Raw genomic sequence first — 18,021 nt, 5'->3', positions numbered from 1 at the left:
GAATGTCACACCTATCTTCAAGAAGGGATCGAGGGGTGACCCCAGAAACTACAGGCCGGTGAGCCTGACTTCAATTATAGGGAAGATGGTGGAAGCTATGATCAAGGATGGTATTTGCGAGCACATCGAGAGAAATGGCCTACTGAGAACAAGCCAGCACGGATTCTGTAAGGGAAGGTCATGCTTAACGAACCTTTTGTACTTCTTTGAGGGAATAAGCAGTCGGGTGGACAATGGGGAACCCATAGACATCATTTACCTCGATTTTCAAAAGGCTTTCGACAAGGTGCCACATGAAAGGCTGCTTAGGAAGCTGTGGAACCACGGGGTGGGAGGGGATGTGCACAGATGGATCGAGCACTGGTTGTCGGGTAGACTGCAGAGGGTCGGAGTAAAGGGACAATACTCTGACTGGCGGGGAGTCACGAGCGGTATGCCACAGGGATCGGTGCTGGGGCCGTTACTCTTCAACATATTTATCAATGACCTGGAAAAGGAGGCAAAGTGCGAGGTTATAAAATTTGCAGACGATACCAAACTATGCGGCAGAGTTAGATCCAGGGAGGAGTGTGAGGACCTGCAAAGGGACCTGGACAAGCTGGAAGACTGGGCAAACAAATGGCAAATGCGCTTTAACGTGGAAAAATGCAAGGTCATGCATATAGGGAAAAAGAACCCGTTGTTCAACTACAAATTGGGGGGGAGATTGCTGGGAGACAGCAGTCTAGAGAGAGACTTGGGTGTGCTGGTGGATGCATCAATGAAGCCATCTGCGCAGTGCGCAGCAGCCTCGAAAAAAGCCAACAGGATGCTGGGCATCATAAAGAGGGGCATAACAACCAGGACGCGGGAAGTCATCATGCCATTGTATCGAGCGATGGTGCGTCCACATCTGGAATACTGCGTTCAATATTGGTCACCGTACCTCAAGAAGGACATGGCGGTACTTGAGAGAGTCCAAAGAAGAGCAACGAAACTGGTAAGAGGGCTGGAACACTGCCCATACGCCGAGAGGTTGGATAGGCTGGGGCTCTTCTCTCTGGAAAAAAGGAGGCTCAGGGGAGATATGATAGAGACCTTCAGGATCATGAGGGGCATAGAGAGAGTGGATAGGGACAGATTCTTCAGGCTGAAAGGGAAAACAGGTACGAGGGGGCATTCGGAGAAACTGAAGGGAGATAGGTTCAAAACAAATGCAAGGAAGTTTTTTTTCACCCAAAGGGTCGTGGACACCTGGAATGCGCTACCGGAGGAAGTGATCAGGCAGAGTACGGTACAGGGATTCAAACAGGGATTGGACGGATTCCTGAGGGATAAAGGGATCGTGGGATACTGAGAGAGGTGCTGGGATGTAACACAGGTATAGAAAGCTAACCAGGAAATAAGTATAGAAACCCAACCAGGTCGTGCATGTGCAAGACCGGAGGGTTAGGACTTCGATGGGAAGATAGGACTCAATGGGAAACCAAGGTGGCAAGGGGGCCCCTTCTAGTGATTCAGACAGGTCGTGACCTGTTTGGGCCGCCGCGGGAGCGGACTGCTGGGCAGGATGGACCTATGGTCTGACCCGGCGGAGGCACTGCTTATGTTCTTATGTCTATTAAAGAGCCCACTGTCACACTCCCAGTACCGGCTCCTCACCTGGGCTACTGGGCAGTGTGCAAAATAAAAGTCCCGGTCGTGCCTTCATAAAGTTGAAAGGTCCTGCTGGCTGCAATAATGCAAATAACACAGTTAAAGTCAGGAAAACCAAGTGTTCATAATGAAAACAAAACTTTTAATTATGCAGTACCACTGGCTCAGCAATACTGCCAGGAATCAGCAATTCATTTCACACAAACTTGTGTGCAAAACAAAAAGAAAAAAACAACATATGGTCTTGCCCAAAAGGCAGACCTTCACCTTGCTCTCAGGTAAGTATGGAACAGTTTCGCTCTGCTCTCTGTTATGGCTGAATAGTCTTTGCTTCACAGTTCAAACAAACTACCCCCTTTCTGGGTGCAAACACTTCACAGTCCTTATATTAATCCTTACAAGGAGTTCCTTGTTTCAGTCCATTCCACTGGACTTGCTTGGCTTATAATAGGCTTCCCACACCAGCTCTATAAGCAGGTGGGGGAGGGGTGTAGTCGAGTCCACAATATTCAGAATTGCCAACACTGGCCCCACGATCCCAACCCAAAGATCTTCAGGGGACTCACCCCACACTTCCCTCAATTAACCTCAGAGTCTCACATAAGCAGTAACAAAAAGAAAAAAACCAAGCTCACAGAAAAAGTCCCAAAAATAAAGGCACTGATATTTTGCAATGAGACATGCACTGCTCACACTTGTCAGCAAAACGCCAATCTTCCAGTTATCCAAAAAGTTATCAGCAAATGCAATAAAACAGTAGAAAAAAGACCACTTAACTCTCATCCATGTACTCTTCAGCCGGTTCAAAGAAAGTGTCCATGTCTTCTACTGTTTGTAGACTGGTTGGCTGGCTTGCCTCAGGAAAAGCTTCCACTGCTTCCATCTCAACCTCATTATCCAGCTTATCTTCAGGAGGGCTGGCCCTGGTGACCTCTCTCTTCCCCAGCTCAGGGCTCACTGACTTAAACCTCCTGGGCTCCTCTCTTTCCCCTCTCTAATGGTGTTCCTGCCCTTTCTCTCTATTGTTCCCACATCCCTTAAGTTAACTCAACTTGTACGTCAACTCAACTTGTACTTCACTAATCTTTTGTAAACCGCATAGAACTTAACGGTACTGCGGTTTATAAACTGTTATTATTATTATTATACTTTGGTTCTAAACAGGCCACGCCCTGACCTGTGTGGGGGAAAGGCAAACTGTTGCTTCTGTTGGGCTTTCTCCTGAGCCTTAATTAGCTTCAACAGCTGAGCACTTTCAGAGTTAGGCTGACTTCTGGGCTGTTCCTTCCTACAGGCAGTCTCAGGCTCTTCTAAGCTGTTCCTATAGTGTTCCCCCTCCTCCCTGAGCTCCTGCACCTGAGCAGACTTCCTAGGCTCAGAGTCTGAGGATTTGTGGGCAGCAGAACTAACACACTGATCTGCTCTTTTCAGCTGTATGCTGGGACTTTGTGGCTTTCTATCTGGAACAAGCCTAGCTCGAGGGCTGGGGTTGTGACACCACCCATACTGCGAATATGTCGTCAATATATCTCTTCCAACATAAAATGTTCTTATAATGCTCAGAGGTATACAAAAACCATTGCTCAAAATTTGCGATATATAGACATGTTATGGAAGGGGCCATTTTTGCCCCCATGGCCATACGTTTCACTTGTACGTAAAACTCATGACCAAACTGAAAATAGTTTTTGCTCAAAGCTATTTGTGCAAGTTGGACCAAAAGTTGTATTCTGTTCCTGGACAGATCCATCATGTCCAAGTGGTCTCTTATGATAGAAATAGCTGCTGGTTGGGGAATGTTTGTGTACAAAGCTGTTATGTCCAATATAAGTAATGTGGCGTGTGAAGGGACTGCATGCATTTGTTCCAAAAACTGTATCATATCATTAGTGTCTTTTACATAACATGTGATCTTAGGAACTTCTTGCTTGAGATAAAAATCTATAAACTCACTTAAAGGCTCTAGAACTGAACCAATCCCCGAGACGATAGGTCTCCCAGGTGGATTTTCTAATGATTTATGTGTTTTAAGGACAAAGTAAATAACTGGAATCCTAGGATGTGTCCTCAGAAGAAATCTAAATTCTTTATCTGAAATGGTTCCAACTTCAAGTGCCTGTATTAGGAAATTTGAAATCGCTTGCACTAGTTCATCAGTGGGATCATTGGCTAAAAGCTGGTAATACATAGGGTCAGATAGCTGTCTGTAGACTTCTTGTAAATAGTTCTTAGTGTCTAATACTACAATCCCACCACCTTTGTCAGCTGTGTTGCTTTTTGAAGAGTTGTATTATAGAATTTCTCTTTAATCATGGTTATTGTGCAATCACATGTGAGTGACATTCTATATTTTAATTCACAGATTACAAGGTGTTTCCTTGGTATTTTGAGCAGTTTACATCACCCTCTGGGTCCCTTGAGAAAGAATTTTGAAACATGGTCCATGTCGGGACCTGCTGACACAGTTGAAAGCTAAGTGGGAACTTCTTTCTCTCTTTTGCCATTGAAAATTAGTTGAGCACTTGAACGGTATGTCCTTTTCAAGCTTTTTTTCAAAATAAGTCATACACAGTGATGGGGTGGTGGGTTTGGCTATAGGAGCTAATGCTCTTGGTCAAATTTCACAATTCTGAGTGTATGAGAACACTTTACTTATTTTATAAGTCAGATATATATTTTGCTTATTTGCATACTGAGAAGTCTTATCCAGTTATACAGTAATTCTTTGACTTCTTTGCCCTTTAAGCTACGATTACACACACCATCTACTATATTCAGTGTGACTTAGTCTGCATATTTTTATGATGCCACACATGTCTTTTTTTATGTTCATATATGCTTCTCATGATGTTATAACATTTTTATGTTTTTTCAATTTTCCTAAATTGCTTTTTACTTTCAACTGTTCTACTTGTATGTTCTCTACACAGGTTATATTTTATAGGTATTTAATAGTCATGTACGGACATTGTGGAGTACTGCGTCCAGAACTGGTCGCCGTACATGAAGAAGGACACGGTACTACTCAAAAGGGTCCAGAGAAGAGCAACTAAAATGGTTAAGGGCCTGGAGGAGTTGCCATACAGTGAGAGATTAGAGAAACTGGGCCTCTTCTCCCTCAAAAAGAGGAGATTGAGAGGGGACATGATCGAAACATTCAAGATACTGAAGAGAATAGACTTAGTAGCTAAAGACAGGTTGTTCACCCTCTCCAAGGAAGGGAGAACAAGAGGGCACTCTCTAAAGTTGAAAGGAGATAGATTCCGTGCGAATGTAAGGAAGTACTTCTTCACCCAGAGAGTGGTAGAAACCTGGAACACTCTTCCGGAGTCTGTCATAGGGGAAAACACCCTCCAGGGATTCAAGACAAAGTTAGACAAGTACCTGCTAAACCAGAACATACACAGGTAGGGCTAGTCTCAGTTAGGGCGCTGGTCTTTGACCTAGGGGCCGCCGTGTGAGCGGACTGCTGGGCACGATGGACCATTGGTCTGACCCAGCAGCGGCAGTTCTTATGTTCTTATATGTATTTGGTTCACATTCTGCATGTATTTAGATTTACGTTTGAATATTGCATGTTTTTATGCTTGTACTTGGTTCATTTTATATGTTCTATCCATTTTTGCTATGGTCATTCATTTTATCATTGCTTTATATTTTGTTGATTTAGTGTCATCCCCTGATGAAGGCGTCTATGGATGCTGAAACTGGGATCCTAGTTGGGACAATCTAAGCTTCACCTAGACCAGGGGTGTCAAAGTTCCTCCTCGAGGGCCACAATCCAGTCAGGTTTTCAGGATTTCCCCAATGAATATGCATGAGATCTATTAGCATACAATGAAAGCTGAACATGCAAATAGATTTCATGCATATTCATTGGGGAAATCCTGAAAACCCGACTGGATTGCGGCCCTCGAGGAGGGACTTTGACACCCCTGACCTAGACTGAGTTATATGGACATTACACCATAGACTGTGTCTATTTTTATGTTTCTTAATTTAATAAAGTATTCCCTTGGTTGATTTTCGGACATCTCTTTTGCTTCTTGTTTTTGGGTTTCTGCGATATTGTTGAGGCAAAATTCTTCTTTCCCCTTCTTGTTTGCATATTATTTGGTGATTTGTTTCACCATAAACTTTTGTGGGTTTATTATTATGAATCTGTATTCAAGTATTGTATACTTCTCTTTAAGTTTGTAAATCTATAAATAACTAATAAAAAAAAGTGGCTTCTTGGTTTTGGCAGGAAAAGTGGCACAGATAAGTGCAGCAACAGTGTTCTCCTCAGTACTTCCTGTCAAGAGTGAAGACCAAGGTAGAGAAGCTTGTGTTCTGGGGATAAATAGGTGGCTTCATAGATAGTGTTAACATGAGCATTTTGACTGAGCAGAGATGGTGTACACCTATCAAAAAAAGAGTGAAATCATCTATGAGACAAATGTGGTTTTTCTTGCTGCATAGAGTTTTCTGACCCCTGTTCGTTTAAAAAAATTAGATAGCTCTAAATCTGATAAATGCTGGCATTGTCATCTTGAAGCAGGGATTTAGATCATTTGTTATTCTATTGTCCATATATATTAGAATTTTGGAAATCAATCAGGAATCAAATTAATTCCCTATTAGAAAGTCATGTGGTATTATCATATGACACAGTTTTATTTGGTATAGAAATGAGGGCAAAGAAACAAATCTCATCTAATAATAACAAGTTATTGCTAATTTTAACAGGGGTTGCCATTCAACAGATCACTTATAATTGGAAGAATTGGAATAGATTGAATTATTGTTTTTGGTGGAACTCTGTATGCCATATTTATAAAATGGAAAGGACACTAGCTGTCCAAAAAGGAAATTATAACAAATTTCAAGATGTGTGGAGGCCATTAATAGAATATTGTAAAGATTAAAAATTATTCTTCTCTGAATAAAAATTTTAAGACATTAAGGGGGGGGTGGGGGGAGGGAATTTGGTTTTGAATATTAATAAAATAAATCATTTTCATAATTGAATAAGGGAGGGGATATTATTCTATAATATGAGGTCCAATTATAAGATTTCAAGTGTATTTGAAAGTTAAATTGATAAATGTAATTATTGTACTTGTTTTAAGATTTGAAATGAATAAAGAATTAATTAAAAAAAAAAAAAGAGTGAAATACACTCTAGACCAGAGCGGATTACCTAACCTACTCAAGAAAGTATTTAGACTAGGATTGATGGGGATGGGTGGACAAATCCCTCCAATACAAAATAAAACATTGAACATTTATATATGAGGGTAAATTGGAAAGTAAAGGTAAAATCCACTTAACGACTTTAATAGAAGTAACTGTGAGCAATTGAACATAGTACTTTTCCACATAGTCCCCATGCACGACAACACATTTGTTGTATCATTCAATTAGCAGATAAGTTGATTTTTGGCTTCTCCCGAAGCCTGGTGAGCGCATCTTCCTTTATTTCATCATGTTTTGTCTTTTGCTCTTCAGGTCACAGTGATGCTTCCATGTTTAATTGCCAGTGACAATTCTCTCCAGAATACTCAGATCTTCTTCATATCATCTCAGGAACTGTGTCGCAACCTCTGCACACCATTGCTTTTGCAGATCAGTAAGCTGTTTGGGAAACCCTCGTGCACAGACTTTCCTGTATCCCAAGTCATCATGCATTATGGCAAATGCAGATCTTTAGCTAATATCCAAATTTGCAGCCAATTGAGACACCATTATCTGTTGGCCTTCTCTAATCAATGCATCTGCCCTGTCATTGTACTCGTGTGTGTGTGAAGTTGATGGGCCACCAGAACGACCTGTTCATCCTGCTTTAAATCTTTCATTGATTTATGGTGCTATGTCCATACTGAGTCAATGTCCAATGGTGAATTTCCAAATGTTTCACTCTCTCTGCCCAAAGAAAGCGCTCTATTACAAGTTACGCTTCAATGATGCAATCTTCTAATGGAGTATCCATGTTTCATACCTCATGGCTGCCACACAACTAAAGGCTGAGCACTTCACTATGCATGGATGAACTATCAAACAAGCAACATACAAGTACATATGTTGCATTTTGCTAGATCGGTTCCGATTAGCGTGTAATTTAACAATTGCCTTTAATTTTTGATTCACCCTCATAGAAATATTAAAAAGGGCACTATCTGGAAAGCAATGTAGAGTAATACTAATAGTCTGGACTCATAAGCTGCATTGCAATGCTATTAAAAATAATTATGGCCGTTAATAACCATATGTTTCATTTTGCCCCATATCATTTGGTTGATTTACAGTACTGTATATGAACTAGAAATTCCTTTATCCATCACAATGTACTGTTCTTCAGAAAATGAATACACATCTCTATTACCCATTGTTATAGAAATAGCAAGGCATGGGAGAGTAGCAGCAGTAGAAAACAGGAAATAAAACAGTTCCTGCCCAGGTTTACACTTTTGCCAACTCTTCTCAGTTTGAGCCTGTGTAACTAACTGAAAGTCCTGACCAAAAACACCGTCTGCCAGTACGATGTTCACAGAACGTCACACGTTTACAGTTTTTTGAAGGCAACTGAAATGAAAGCTTCTGAAGTCTTGTTTTGAATCAAAACTACAAAAGCAAGCCATTTAATCCTGGCTAACAGAAACCATAGCATTGCAAAGAGATCAGAATAACATTTCAAAATTAACCTAAGAGTGATTGAAGACAAAGTTTTATTTTATTTTTCTTTCCAGCTTATGATTTATCTTTAATCTTATCTATTGTTTTGCCTTTTGTCTTTGTTTTGTTCTATTTCTTTCATTTAAATTTCTCCAGAATTCTACTGTTCAACGGCTCCCCCTTCTGCTTCTATTCCTTTCTCTCCTCTCTTCTACCTTCCAAAGTATTTAGATCAATGCTGTCTTGTTAAAATGTTTATTTTATTTTTATTTTTCCTCTAACTCTACTTTTCACTTCTCTATTACCCTCCAGGTACTTTAGTTAGATTGTGAGCCTTCGGGACAGTAAGGGAATTTTTCAAGTACCTTTCTTATTTCTAACCTTAATGTATATTTTCTGTAAACCGCTTAGAACCTAACGGATGTAGCGGTATATAAGAAATAAATTACATTACATTACATAAGGGGAAAGAATCTTACTGAGCAAAACAAATGGCATAAAAAGATCACAATACAATATATCGCCACTAGAGGTCACTATCATCTAAGCAAGGCAGAACCATTCTAGCCTCTTCAGTAGCCGTTCCATGGAAATGCTTTCTGTTTATTATTTTCTTCTCCCCATGAGGGATTCAAGCAAATTACCCCTTTCTGGATAATTGGATATATTAATTGAATGATTCTTTCCTCTTTTTTATTTTCCTTTTATAGTATTATTTGTTGGTTTTTGGATTATTTATGTAAATTTAGTTGTTTATCAAGTAATAATAATAATCATCATAATTTTATTTTTGTATACCGCCATACCCAGGGAGTTCTAGGCGGTTCACAACAGTTAGATGAAATACAGACAATGCGGTTGAAATTGAAGAACATAACAAAGCAATCGTAAAGTCAAACTAGTTATAGGTTTATAATTAAGAGAGAGAAGGACTATATACAGAGCATACAGTAAGAGAAAACATTGAATTTAAGAGAAGGAAGCCAATGCATATAAGTTAAATGGAGGTAGCAACGATCTTGAAAGAGTGGGAAGGGAAGAGGTGGAATACGTTAAGGTAAACAGTTTAAGAAACTGGCAGCAGGGTTTGAGAACAAAGTCATCTACTAACTCCGTGCGATGTCAGGTAGTCAGAAAGAGAACGAGCCAGTCAGAGTTTCGATCATTTCGATTATAACTGGTCCAGATATTCTTGCAGGAGGTCAGGCGCGTCAAATACTTTGGTGGTGTTGTTAATTGTTATGATCATATGCGCTGGATACTGCAGACCATAGCAGGCATTCATAGATTTTAGTTTCGGTCTCAGAGCAAGGAAGGACTTCCTTTTTCTCGAGGTAGTTTGAGCGAGATCAGGAACTATGAGGATTTTTCTTCCGTCGATAACGATTCCAGCATGTGCTTTGGCTGCAGAAAATATTTGAAGAGCTTGTGGGAAGCGCAGGAGCTTGACAACAATCGGACATGGGGAAGTCTGATTCTGTCTCATTCGGGATAGCACCAGGTGGGATCATTCAATATCAATTTCACATGTGGGATCCAGTGGAAGCACTTTGGGTAGCCATTCGCTAGGAAAGTATTAATATCTATTCCTTCAATTCCTTCCTTGAGCCCTATGATACGCAAATTATTTTTACGGCTACGATTAGTCAGATCTTCCAGATCTTGTTCCAGTTTTTTAATACAGTGGTACCTCGATTTACGAGTGCACCAGTTTGCGAGTGTTTTGCAAAATGAGCAAAACATTCACAAAATCGGCACCTCGGAAACCGAGCATGCCTCGATTTGCGAGTGGCGCCCCCCGCGATCCGGCACCTCCCCCCGCGATCCGGCACCCTCCCCCCCACGATCGTATTACTGCTTGAAGCATTAGGGCAAAATTTAATAAATAAAAGAGGGAAAAGTTTGTCTTCTCCTAATTTAGTCACTCTGCACAAAATTTTCAACCAGCTGAATCTAGCCATTTAACTCATACATAGGCAGCTAAATCATTAAAATATCAACAGCCATGTTGCCTGCCAGTTCATATCTGCAATGCACTAATCCATTATATTATGAAACAAAAATAAATATTTCTGTGTATATGTATAGGCATTCCTGTGGTTAACACTGTATTAATCTTTAATCAATCTTTACGCTGAGCTTATATCTTTACAAGTCATGTCTCATTACTGTTGGCAACTAGAAATGAATGTAGGTTAAATATCTAGGTTTTCAACAAAAGATAAGCTCAGTAATGCCATTTGTTCTCCCAGACAAATAAAATAAGCCCTGTTATCATGTAATCAAGGAATCAGCTGTCACATCTTTTGGAGAGAAAAAAAGTAAATTTAATGTTATGGACCAGTAATTTCAAATCCCAAAGAGGTGGAGGCTTGCCTCTGATTATGTTTACAGGGCTGGTGTGGAGTTTTTCACTGTTTAAAATAGAAGACAGGGAGGAGTAGTAAAGCTAATGGTGTCTTATATATCTCCAACTGGATTCAAAGCAGTTTACAAAAAGCTTACAAAGAGTAAATTAAGAACAGAATGAATAAGAACAAAAAGCTAGAAATCAAAGACAGCATTGTAAGGTATCGTATGTTGAGCAAAGTCCCTTTTTCAAAGAAGTTGGTTTTCAGCAACATGCAAAAAGAGCACTATGTAGGTATAGATTTAATTTCAGCTGGTAGGTCATTTCAGATTTTAGTTCCCAGAAAATCAAAGATGTGCTCATGATGTCTTTTATATTTGACATTTTATAAAGCTGGATATAATAAGACCCTTCTCTTATTGAGTTTCATGGAGCCTGTGCTGTGAAGTAGATGACAGGCTCACTTATTGATGATGGACATTGGCCAGTTAGTGCGTGAAAATAATGCAAGCAAATTTGATTCTGGACTTGTATTGAACCGGTAGCCAATGCAGAGCATGTAATGTAGGACTTATTCTGTCAAATCTTTTTAGCCCACTAATCAGTCTGGCTGCTGTGTTTTGCAGGAGCTGAATTTGATTCTGAAATTTTATTGCGATACCCTCATATAGTGAGTTGCAGTAATCAATTTGAGGTAACAATATAGAGATACAAGTGTGACTGTATTGTGATAGATTTTTAGTATTTCTTTTTATAACTGAGCAGGATTATTCCTCTTCTGACTTTTTATCTGTTTTGCTTCCTTTGATTGGGACCTAAGGCTCTGATCGTCCCAGGTTGTTTAAGGCCCTCCCTTAGGCATCTGGGCCAATCTGGCACCTCCTTAAGCCCAAGAATTCACTTCTAATGAGAAGTGAGCCTTAGGCCCCTCCTTGAGCCCAAGATTTCACTTCTAATAAGAAGTGAAATCATGGACTCAAGAAGAGGCCTAAGGCTCTGATTAGCCCAGATGCCTAAGGCCTCTCCTATAGGAGGGGGCCTTAAACAACCTGGGATGATCAGAGCATTAGGTTCCTCTCTGATGCATCCCAGGATGCACCGAGGAAGAGACCCGCCTTTGAAGAGACAGGCCTGCTGGCCAGAAGGAGTAGGCATCCCTTCAGCTAGCCATCGTAAGCAAGGTAAGGGAGAGGCTGGAGACGTTGAACAGACATTGCTGCAATGGTTTGCGGAAGCTAGAAGTCGACAACTGCCAATCAGTGGACATACTGATGGAGAAAGCAGCACAGTTGTCTGAAGAGCTGGGCATAGAAGACTTCAAAGTAAGAAATGGATGATTAGAGAGGTAGAAAGTTCATAATGGCATAAAATTTAAGAAGCAGCATGGCAAAAAACAAGACGCAGATGAATTTGGTGCTGAAAGATGGGTCACGGAAGTGTTGTCATCAGTCATTGGTGGATATGAACCATGTTAGGTGTTCAACGCCGATGAGACAGACCTCTACTAGTGTGCCATCCCTGACAGAACATTGGCTTTCAAACACAGCAAAGCTGTTGGCTTCAAGGTGCCAAAGGAACAATTGACATTGCTGCTCAGTTGCAATATGGATAGTACTGTAAAACTCAAGTCACTGGTGATTGGGAAGAATCGAAATCCTTGGTGCTTCAAAAACATTAAACACCTGCCTGTTGAATATGAAAGCAATAAAAATGCATGGATGACAGTGACATTGTGGATTGAATGATTTGACAATCTGATGAGAAGGCGTAGGAGGCACATTGTAATACTATGTGATAACTGTGCAGCACACAGCAATGACCGTAAGACTAACCAACATCAAACTCATGTTTCTGCTGCCACACACAATCTCTTTGATCCAGCCGATGGACCAAGGGATAATCACAAACTTCAAATGTCATTACAGGTCACTCGTCTTACAATATGTGATGGCAGTGATTGATGCAAGCACAGAATCCAGCCCCCGAGCTGGCAATAAAAATGACGGTGCTCGACTCTCTTCATATGGTACGGGAGGCATGGAGTCGAGTCTCATCATCGATTTCAAATTGCTATCGATGGGCGAGCTTCGTTCATGCATCTAAATGAGACAAATAAAGCAGACACTTCATCCATTGAACTCCCAGTTGGACTCTCATCACAAGTTTGAAATATATGCTGTTGACACAATCTGACCATATCATCTGACAGCACTAATCTGATATCTGTACATTCATAAAGGACACTGCCGATATCCATGAGTCTGATGATGACGGAGATGCTGCTGCTGTCATCATGATTAATGAACCACCTGCAGAGATGTGTTCTCTTCTCAGACGCGCTGAAGTCCCTACACACACAAAGGTTGTTATCTGGAGATAAATAGCTGTCACGACTATGGACAGCTTTTACAGCATCAGTAGTCAGATACACAGCCTGAATCGTGCAATCTGCGTGCAGAAACAATGACTATTTCAGTAGAATGTTGGTTTAAAAAAAAGTTGCTACTGCATAGACCGAACAATACTGTTTCTACAACTGTACCTATATTTTATTGTATTTGGTGTGTTTTTGGTTGAATAAAAGTTTTATTGCATTTGACTACAGCGCACTGTAATTTTTCATGACTAACAAGTGGTACTCCTATGAAGTGCATACTCCGTTTAAGCGCCCGTAGCGACTCGGTCTGAAGGGCGTGCACTTAAGTGGAGTTGACTGTATACCTACTTACTCTATATTTCGTAAATTACTGATAACCTCTCTCTTTGAACAATGGGTTTCACTCAACCATGTTTTCACTATTTGGGACCTGGGTTGGCCCTTGTTGGAAACAGGATACTGGGCTTGATACTGGTCTGTCCCAGGAAGGCAATTCTTATGTTCATGATGTTTAGCAATATTATTTATAGTTTTCAGTATTTTTGTTCTTAATCACTTTTTGTAAAATTTGTGTAATCTTTTGCAAACTGCTGTCAATCCAGTAGGAGATATAGCGGTATATATGACATCATTAACATTATGATGTTGCCTTCTAAAATAATGCCCAGGAGAAAAATAACAAAATGTATTTTTTTCCCAGCAGAACCAGTTCTTTCTCCGATTATTTCATTCTTCCAATTTATCAGTAATTTTAAAGACAGTCCTGTCACGCTATGAAGGTTATCACAATTGTACCATAGTAATGTTGGGAAATAATGGACCAATTGGCCTTACCTGGTTTATTTATTCCTTTCCATACACACTTCTTTAGTTATAAGGTACCTGCCCTGCAGGCTATCATTTCTTATTATTTTTTTTTAAATTCTTTATTCATTTTTAATCTTACATCAAATGTACAAATAATAAAACATTTGAAATTAAATACATCACTTGCATTTCTTTCTAATATAACATCCAATATATAAATTTATTCCCTTCCCACCCCCCCTTTCCTTTAACATTTAATAAAAAATATACAAATATTATTTTTCTTTTGATTAAACCCACATTAAACTATAAACCACCCTCCTCCCCCCAATTGCAAATATACTTTCACTAGAAAATGGTGTCTATTCATTACAATAAGTTGTCAATGGTCCCCAGATCTTTTAAAATTTATTATAATACCCTTTTTGAGTAGCAATTATGCTTTCCATTTTATAAATGTGACACAACGAATTCCACCAGAAGGTATAATTTAATCTACTGCAGTTTTTCCAATTACTTGTGATATTTTGAATGGCGACCCCTGTCATAATCGATAAAAGTTTATTGTTGTTTGATGAAATCTGACTCCTTGTTCTCATTGATGTACCAAATAGAATCGTATCATATGATAATGCTACATTTCTTATTAAAGTCAGGGGCAGCGGGACATTTTTCAGGTTAGAGGGGCAAAACAAACCATTCTCCAGCTAAGCTCTATGGCTGCTGATGCTGTTAGGTAAAATATTAGTAGTCATACAATCTCCACCCCATTCTAGTGCCTATAAATGAAGTCACTTAGTTTTAACTTCTTGTCTGTATCTCTTCTACTGCAGACACATCTGGGCCTCTAGTCCTCTTATCTTTTACCTTATGCTGTCCTTAGTCATATCTGCCTCTCTTCCCTTTAATATAAGGGATGGGGACTTGTATACTGCCTTTTTGTAGTTACACAACCATATTCAAAGTGGTTTACATACAGGTACTCAAAACATTTTCCTTATCTGAATCAGTGGGCTCACAATCTATCTAATGTGCCTGGGGCACTGGAGGATTAAGTGACTTGTCCAGGGTCACAGGGAGCAGAGCAGGGTTTGAACCCACCACCTCAGGATGCTAAGGCTGTAGCTCTAACCACTGCACTACACTCTCCATCATCAGAAATGACTGAAGTTTTTCTTACTACCACTCTCATGCTGCTTCTTCTATAATACATCCCTATACATTGTAAGTAGACTACAGGCCACTTTTTGTTATCAGGCTAGAGCTGAGCCCCAGGTGACAGAAGGCTCCAGCAACAGTCTTTTCTTGGTCTTCTACTTAATGATAGTCAATGCACAAATACATACCTGAAAATAATACAGCCTTTATTGATGTCAGTTCCATGAGAATAATAAACACTTCTAGATTTCAAAAACAGTACTTCATTTATGGAGGAAAAATGTACATACAGTAACAAATCTCCTATTGGGTTTAGGTATACCAAAGATTTACAAAGCAGGACCAGCAGCTTGTAATGTTATCATTAAAATGCCTCCTCCCATCCAAAAGTCAACTTTGTTATAAGTCAAATATCGCTGGGTCAGAACTAAAAAGGATATAAACAGCCTTAAAAAACAAAACGTATAATCTGTAACAGTGCAAATACATCAGAACGTGCAAGGAGGCATTTTCATCAAGCATTTGCCAGAAATCTGGTGTGCAATTGCAGCTGAGGGAGAACAGTTACAGAATAGATACATACAAAATGCACAGCTGCTGTACGTGGATTAAACATATCGTTTGCATTGATGCTTGCTTTTATATTGATGTAAAAAATAATCCCCAAAATACAAAAAGAAGAAGAAAAAAAAAGAACAGTTCACAACAGTTTCATATATTGTTACAAAGAGACTAAAAATATACTTCAGCTACCTTAACACCACACCTCACAACAATTCGTGTTAAAATATATATTTCAATACAGGAAAAGTTTTCCAGGACAAAGGGAGTCTTAGCCCACCAAAATAAACTCAAAACAAAGTGTGAAAGTTCACATTGAGCATTAGTGAAAGTTGCATTGTAACATTCATTAGGTCCTTTAAAGAGTTTATTCTTCTGGTTTTCTTCAGAGTTTATGATAACACCTTTAACAGAATATATATATATTTATATTTAAAGAGACATATTTCAATAAAGTGCCCAAAGTAGAGGAACTGTGTCTTCTGCACTCTTCTCATCCTGTGGCTTCCAGGTTGCAACAGAGATGACAATAATCTTACAATAAGGTAGTGGTTCTCAACCAGTCGGGTTTTCAAGATATCCCTATTGAATATGCATGAGAGAGATTTGCATACCTGCCACTTCCATTATATGCAAATCTCTCTCATGCATATTCATTAGGGATATCTTGAAAACCTGATTGGCTGGGGGGGGGGGGGGTTCCCTAGGACAGGGCTGAGAAAAACTGCAATAAGGCATTCAGCACACAGGGGAGCCAATTTTCAGAAGCCTGGGCAAGCCTTAAACATAAAGTAAGGAGCCTTGCATATGAGTTAGCCCTAAATCCTAAATGTGGATATTGAACCTTCCATAAATATGCATGTAATAGAAATTTAACATAGTAAAAAAAGACAGAGCAAAATGTGATTTATGCACTGATTTTCCAAGATTAATGGCATACATAGAATGTCATTTACACACCTAAATGTTGTACCTTCTTGCGACAGGTCACATTGTACACGCATAGTTAGCTGCATACCAGTCTTCAATATCAATTTGCCCAAATATCTTCTGTTTGGAAGACTAGTTTTGTGCATGCTTGAAATTTCACATGTAATTCTGCAGTATGGTAATGAAACGTTATCTCTATCTAGATCCATAAGCCTCTTCCATATAACATGTATGGGAAACTAATATGAAGGGACCATTGGGAAACAGCCCTATTTAAGACAGTTGTTGTCTCTAGAGCAGTGTTCTTCAACCACTGGTCCATGGACCAGTGCCGGTCCACAGAAATTTCCTACTGGTCCACAGGGCCAGCACGTGCATCAGGCCCAAAACAGTGTTCTTCAACCACCAGTTCACGATGTGATCGATGCGGCGTTATCTTCAAGCCAGCTCCCTCTTCCTAACTGATTCAGTGCACAAAGCCACGGGCAGTGGCTCCTACGGGCATCCTGCGCCTGAACCAGAAGCCTTTTCTCTGACGTTGCAACATCAGAGGGAAGGCTTCCAGATGAGGCACGGGGCGTGCAAGGTGCAATTAGTTCTATTATGGGGCGGGGTCTGGGGTGGAGATTGGGTAGAGATGGGTGGGGTCTGTCCCACGACTTAGCCCAGTGTTCTTCAACCGCCAGTCCACGGAATAATTCTTTTATTTCTGCCGGTCCATAGGTGTAAAAAGGTTGAAAAACACTGCTCTAGAGAGTAGATAAATCAGCCATCCAAGTGAGATATCAGATAGAACTGAGATGGACTGGTTTCCTCACAGCCTAGAGGCCCTAGACAGAATTAGAAAGTTTTGCCCAATCCCTTCTTGAACTCCAATACCGTACCTTGTCCTATCACGCCCTCTGGAAACACATTCCAGGTGTCCACCACCCGTTCAGTGAAGAAGAACTTCCTATCGTTAGTTCTAAATCTGTCCCCTTTTAGTTTTGCCGAATGCCCTCTTGTTCTTTCAGATTTCAAAAGTTTGAAGAATCTGTCCCTCTCCACTTTCTCTATGCCCTTCATGATCTTGTAAGTCTCTATCATATCCCCTCTGTCTCCGCTTCTCCAGGGAAAAGAGCCCCAGTTTCTCCAGTCTTTCAGCATATGAAAGGTTTTCCATACCTTTTATCAAACGTGTCACTCTCTTCTGAACCTTCTCGAGTACCACCATATCCTTCTTTAGGTACGGCAAACAATATTGGACGCAGTACTCCAGATGCGGGCACACCATTGCCCGATACAACGGCAGGATAACTTCTTTCATTCTGGTTGTAATACCCTTCTTGATTATACCTAGCATTCTATTCGCTTTCTTAGCGGCCGCTGCACACTGTGCCAACGGCTTCATTGTCTTGTCGACTATTACCCCCAAGTCCCTTTCTTGGGTACTCTCACTCAGTAACAGCCCTCCCATCGTGTAGTTGTATCTCGGGTTTCTGTTTCCCACGTGCAAAACTTTGCATTTCTCTACATTGTACCTCATCTGCCATCTCGTCGCACATTCCTC

General features: G+C 40.3%; 1 protein-coding gene across 1 annotated transcript in view; it reads right to left on the bottom strand.

The window, feature by feature from the left end:
- Positions 1–18,021, bottom strand: part of LOC117359712 (putative gastrointestinal growth factor xP4) — a 92,390-nt gene that overhangs the window by 67,536 nt on the left and 6,833 nt on the right. The window contains exons 2-3 of the mRNA XM_033942927.1: positions 12,834–12,987; positions 12,579–12,738 (exon numbers count right to left, since the gene is read on the bottom strand). Of these exons, the coding sequence (XP_033798818.1) occupies positions 12,579–12,738; positions 12,834–12,987 (314 nt within the window). The remainder of the gene's footprint in view (positions 1–12,578; positions 12,739–12,833; positions 12,988–18,021) is intronic.

This window comes from Geotrypetes seraphini, chromosome 4 (assembly GCF_902459505.1).
Source record: "Geotrypetes seraphini chromosome 4, aGeoSer1.1, whole genome shotgun sequence".
In the NCBI taxonomy this organism is placed as follows: Eukaryota; Metazoa; Chordata; class Amphibia; order Gymnophiona; family Dermophiidae; genus Geotrypetes; species Geotrypetes seraphini.
This window is presented reverse-complemented; position numbering and strand designations above follow the sequence as displayed.